This window comes from Electrona antarctica (genome assembly GCF_951216825.1).
Source record: "Electrona antarctica genome assembly, chromosome: 12".
NCBI lineage: Eukaryota > Metazoa > Chordata > Actinopteri > Myctophiformes > Myctophidae > Electrona > Electrona antarctica.
Genome location: NC_136793.1, coordinates 40,081,369 through 40,087,368, shown reverse-complemented (window position 1 = coordinate 40,087,368; position 6,000 = coordinate 40,081,369). Strand labels below are relative to the sequence as shown.

The 6,000-nt window shown below is 47.7% G+C and overlaps 2 protein-coding genes and 1 pseudogene across 3 annotated transcripts in view; 2 read left to right on the top strand and 1 right to left on the bottom strand.

Moving 5' to 3' along the window:
- citb (citron rho-interacting serine/threonine kinase b) overlaps nt 1-6,000 on the top strand; it is a gene marked incomplete at its 5' end in the record, with an annotated part of 86,250 nt that overhangs the window by 60,136 nt on the left and 20,114 nt on the right. The window contains one exon of the mRNA XM_079516509.1: nt 1-47. This exon is cut by the window's left edge and continues 134 nt beyond it. Within this exon, the coding sequence (XP_079372635.1) occupies nt 1-47 (47 nt within the window). The remainder of the gene's footprint in view (nt 48-6,000) is intronic.
- Nucleotides 1,184-2,093, bottom strand: LOC306933663 (pre-mRNA-splicing factor 18-like; annotated as a pseudogene). The gene has a single exon. The product of its transcript is annotated as a pre-mRNA-splicing factor 18-like (transcript).
- LOC306933662 (signal transducing adapter molecule 1-like) lies at nt 2,824-4,851 on the top strand (the record flags this gene model as incomplete). Its single annotated transcript, XM_079515974.1, has 1 exon — nt 2,824-4,851. The coding sequence occupies one exon, from the start codon at nt 2,824-2,826 to the stop codon at nt 4,849-4,851; it is 2,028 nt and encodes a 675-aa protein (XP_079372100.1).

Below are 6,000 nucleotides of genomic sequence, written 5' to 3'. Positions count from 1 at the left end.
GAGGCCAGCGGACACATGCGCCTGGAGGGGTGGATGAAACAGCCCAGGTTAGTTGTACTGAGCTACTGCTAGGTGGAATGCAATCGGACTTCTACTTGCACCTTCATAATCTTTCAGAAACCGGATCTCCATATTTCTTATATAACTTGTTGTGTTTTCTTAAATGAATGCCCTACTTTGTCATACAATAGTGTTGTGCAAAAGGAACAAAAATAGTAATAATTTTTCTTACATAAACAAAGGAACAACAGTGTACTGTGTACATACATGCCACAATTTGATACACACATAAGACACTTTAAAAACAATAACTAGAAAAAGTGCCCCTCGGGGCACAGGTCTCCATCAGACCAGGTCAGGTTGTGGCCTGCTGGTGGAGCTATAATAGGCCAATGTGAAAAGGGTGCCATTTACACTTACACCTTGGATGGCAATTGGATGATTTGAGGCATTTTGTTCCAAAAATGTGTTTTGCAAAACTCTGCCAATCCTGCAAACTTTGAAAGCCAGTGTTAGCCAATTAGGATGGAATATGACATTTTTGGAAAGAATCTGGAGGAGTAATATCAAAAAAATAGTCCTGGTGGCGCTATAACAGGCCGTTCTGGAAGATTTTGGGCAGAGGTTCATCGTTGGCATCCAGGGAGTGTGCGTGCAAAACCGACTGGGTTAACGGTACCGGAGATTAGCTTGTAACAGATGGACGGACGCACACACACACACACACACACACACACACGGACGGACGGACGGACGGACGGACGGACTCACACACACGGACGGAGTGCAAAACATACTCTCTCCCCATGCCTTCGGTCTAGTGGAAACAAAAATTACACCTGTATCATCGTACATTATCATACATCATCTCATTCCGGCCAATCACAATTTGCATCCTCAACTTTGTCATGAATGTTTGTGTTACACAAAGTTTGTGTTTACACTATGACGTAACATTTGACGTAATTTGATTATGACGTAAAATGTACATTGACGTAAAATTCTCCATTCATTGTCAATGGGAATTTAATGTTTGTGTAGGTCAAAGTTTGTGGACACACACCAAAAGCTGGACATAGGAGGGGCTAGCACCCCTCATAAACTAAAAGCTTGTAGCTTGTAGATCAAATATCTTTTTGAGCAGTGACTTTGGAGTGACTTTTCGTGTATGTGTGTCTGTCTATTAGTCGGTAGTCAGGACATGTGGCACGTGTTTGGAAAAGATCTTCCCTCGCCGTGTATGATCATGGATACCCACCATGGTCACACTGATGGGCCAAGGAGCAGCTGCATTACTGATGATAATATTCCTTGACATATTCTCTTTCCAACATGAATTTCATGATATCCGTGATTGACTCTTTGACGTCAGCTGGTAAACTCTTCTTTCTCAGCTTCCTGAAGAGGGGTTTGAGATCTCAGTTTGTGAGTGAGTGGCGATCAGCAGTTTGACCTGAACACTGCGCTTCCACATGGTCCTCTCGGCCGTTCAGATCCAGACCCAGGAGAAACCTCAACACTTGGTAAATGATATCCTGGTCACAATTGTCATCTCCTGTGTCCAGACAGGTTTTTCCAATATTCTCCAGTTCTTCTATGGTTGTATTTTCCTCATGAACTTTGAGGTCAAACTGTGTGTCTATTTCTCCTGGCACTGTTCGCCCCACAATCTCATTCAGGTACTGTTGGTCAATCTTGTCCAAGGCTGCCTTCGGGTCATTCCTCAATCCCTTGTTAACTTCTGGGGCCAGAATCTCAATCTTCCGTAGTCTTTGGAAGACACCGTAGTCTGATTCTCCAAAAAAACGGACAGGCTCCCCTTGCTTCCTCAGCCGTCGGATTACCTCCTGCCGTGACAACTTTGACAACGGCACCTTCTCTTCTGTAAGCTCCAACTCCAACCATGGATTAGATGTGGTGGATGGCTCATTTTCCTCCTCCTTATCAGTCTTATATCCACATCTTTTGAAATGGTCCTCTTCCTCCTTGCGTGCCAAGTCAGCCCTTTTGAAGTATTTCTTTGTATCGTTAACAAGCGATCTATCTTCGATGAGTTTTCTCTTCCTCGCGACCTCAGCCTTAAGTATGTCCATTTTAACAAAAGTCCTCAAGCGGAGTGCTACCCACCTGTGACAATCCCAGCTGCTCAAGCGGAGTGCTTCCCACCTCTGACAATCCCAGCTCCTAACATTTCAATTATTTGCCCAAAAGAGTGATTACATCATAGATGATGTCATAGATGACTGATGTCGCCCAAATATTGAGCCATAGATACGCCATCAGCCCAAATATGGAGCCATACGTCATATATCAGCCCTAATATGGAGCCATATTTCATACATCAGCCCAAATATGGAGCCATAGGTCATCAGCCCTGATCCATTCCTGGATCAGGGCCCACTTGAATAATCTCTGAACCCACCCATCTGACCACACCCACCTGACTACTTAACACAGCAGCCGTAAGGCACGTTTATTCTAACGATCACATCAATCCATTAAATCCATCCAAATCAATCCATTTTCGGCTTGGATCAATGGCACTGACATAGTATACGTCCTTCTCCTGTTGATCAGTATCACAAAGTCTCTTATTTGGATGTCAGATAGTTGGCAACCATACTTCAGAGGCTCCTGCGCAAACCGGCGTAGTTAGACATGCATTGTTGTGTGTTTGACATCACACCGGAGCGCTGATCAGTCTATAAAAGGTAAAAGACGTCTTAATGCTCTGCTCATCAGAAAGAGGAGAATACATTGTGTCTCTTTGTACGATACACGAACAAAGGAAGACTAGAGAAGTTGTTTTCTATTTCTTCAGCCATGAATATCTTTGGGAAAAACCCGTTCGATAAGGATGTGGAGCAAGCGACCAGCGAGACGAACGCCACAGAGGACTGGAACCTCCTTCTGAACATCTGCGATAAAGTGGGCAAGACACGTGGCGGTCCTAAAGAATGTTTACGCGCCATCATGAAAAGACTCAACCATAAGAATTCCCAGGTGGCCATGCAGGCCCTCACGCTGCTGGCCTCCTGCGTTGCCAACTGCGGTAAAGCTTTCCACCTGGAGGTGTGTTCTAGGGATTTTGCCAACGAGATCAATGTTGTGTTGAACAAGGGCAACCCCAAGCTCGTGAAGAGACTGAAGACGCTGATGGTGGAGTGGGCAGAGGAGTTCCGCGACGACCCGCAGCTCTGCCTGATCTCCGCCATGATCAAGGATCTACGCGACGCAGGTTTCATCTTCCCCCCCGTCGCAAAGGGCTCCTCCTCCTCCCCCTCCTCGTCCTCCCAGGCGTCTGCTGCCGCTGAAAAGAAAGTCAAAGCAAGCCTGGCTGCAGCGGCGGCGGCTCCTGCCATCTCTGCGAGCAGAAAGGAAGAGGAAGACCTGGCCAAAGCCATAGAGTTGTCGCTGCAGCAGCAGCAGCAGCAGCAGCATACATCATTTCAGTCCGGCCTCTTCCCTGTCACCTCTTCCATCAGCTCCACCTCCAGCCTGACGTCCTCTTCCTCCTCCGTGCACAAGGCGGCGGCCGATCGAAGGAAGATGCGAGCCATCTACGACTTTGAGGCGGCCGAGGACAACGAGCTCACCTTCAAGGCCGGGGAGACTATCGCCATCCTGGATGACAGCGACCCCAACTGGTGGAGAGGGGAGACGCACCGGGGGACGGGGCTCTTCCCGTCCAACTTCGTCAGTGCCGACCTCACCGCCGAGCCCGAGATGACGACGGAGTCTGTCACCAAGCTCGACCCGGAGCCTGCACTCATTGACGAGGAGAAGATGGACCGGCTCCTGCAGATGATCCAGGGCGCCGATCCCACAGACACCCGGTCTGATGCCGACGTGGAGTTCCTGCGACTGGAGGCCGCCTGCAGCCAGATGGGACCGCTCATCGACCAGAAGCTGGAGGACATAGACAGGAAACACTCTGAGCTGTCAGAGCTCAACATTAAGGTGATGGAGGCCCTGTCTCTGTCCGCCAAGCTTATGAATGACCCACAAAGCCAGACTAAAGACCCAGCGTATGCAGGTTACTCTATGCCACAGAGCCAGACTAAAGACCCAGTGTATGCAGGCTACTCTATGCCACAGAGCCAGACTAAAGACCCAGCGTATGCAGGCTACTCTACGCCGCAGAGCCAGACTAAAGACCCAGCGTATGCAGGCTACTCTATGCCACAGAGCCAGACTAAAGACCCAGCGTATGCAGGCTACTCTATGCCACAGAGCCAGACTAATGACCCAGCGTATGCAGGCTACTCTATGCCACAGAGCCAGACTAATGACCCAGCGTATGCAGGCTACTCTATGCCACAGAGCCAGACTAAAGACCCAGCGTATGCAGGCTACTCTACGCCACAGAGCCAGACTAATGACCCAGCGTATGCAGGCTACTCTACGCCACAGAGCCATAAAGACCCAGCGTATGCAGGCTACTCTACGCCACAGAGCCAGACTAAAGACCCAGCGTATGCAGGCTACTCTACGCCACAGAGCCAGACTAAAGACCCAGCGTATGCAGGCTACTCTACGCCACAGAGCCAGACTAAAGACCCAGCGTATGCAGGCTACTACTACGTGCCACCTGCTAACCTTGTGGCTCAAGCTCAACCTGTGTATTCGTACCAACCCGCGGCGAGTGTGGCACCGTCGTATTACGGGACCGGGGTGTCGGATTACGCAGCACCCGTGGAGCAGCTTCAAGACGGTATTCAAGCCCCCATGACCGTCCTGTGCACCCCTGCCAACCTTAATGGTCACGTCTACATGAGACCGCCGCCACCCGTCTACGGTGCGGCGCAGCCTCACACCCCCAGTGGCGGCAAACGGGTGGCGGATGTTTGACAGACGCAAAGCAGTTTATTCTCCACTTTTTTAAGCGGTGCTAACCGATCCAACATGTGACTGTGTGTTTGGGTCGGGTGTCTATTACTGTGTGTTTGGGTTGGGTGTCTATTAGCCGGTAGCAGCACGTTACTGTGGTTACCGTTATGTGAGATCATGTGGGTCTATACATGATCATCGTACTGTACATCATCATGCTAAAATGCACCACTCACTTCACATGGGTGTGTTCTTTTTTAAGTGAAAGTGGTTAAAGGGCTATTCAACTTTAAAGCACTGCAGCTGTCATTTTGACATCTACTCTGACCTCTTGTTCCTTCTGTCCAACGTCTTTTCAGTCAGGTCCTTATTTTAAGGCGAAAATTACCCGGCTGGAACCGGAAGTTAGAAAACGGCTAACGCATCATCACACAATCTTTTTATAATTATAAAACGTACATTTTGGAACCGCAACCAGCTGCACTTTACTTTTTAGACCTTTATTTAAATTCTCTGAGAGATCATTGAGGGATACCCTCATTTACAATGATGCCGAGATTATATACATAACTACAATGATACAACAATACAAGAACAACAAAGAAAAACAATAAGTTAACAACAATCAGTTGTTGACAGCAATCAGTTATGACAGTTATATACAGGTAATGTGCGGTTATGAAGTAAATTTCTAAAATGGCCAAAGTGTTAAAATTGAACATTTAATTGAATTGAATTGTTAAGTTTAAGTTGGCAAAAGGGAGAGAAGGCCTAGCCATTCAGAGCGAGTTCAAATGTGACTAGGTTCCAACCAGGTCTTTATATACTGTATGAAGATGTGCCAATGATTATTGCATCTTTCAGTCAGAGAAGACCAGTCCACATTATCATACAGGGTACAGTGATGAGTGTTGTAGTTGTGTGACTAGTAATAGTGGTAAACTGAGTGGTAAACTGAGTCCGGAGGCTAGAGTGCAGTTCTAGTTCTAAATATTATTCTCTGGTATCGGTATTCGGTATCGGTATCGGCAGAAATGGTGGTATCGGGATCGGATGGGGAACGAAAAAAGTGTATCGGGACATCCCTAGTATTAACAAGAGCTTGTGACTAAATAATACATTAGACATACAAGGTTTCCGGTATGAGCAGGTTCCTCTCGTTTGTATTGG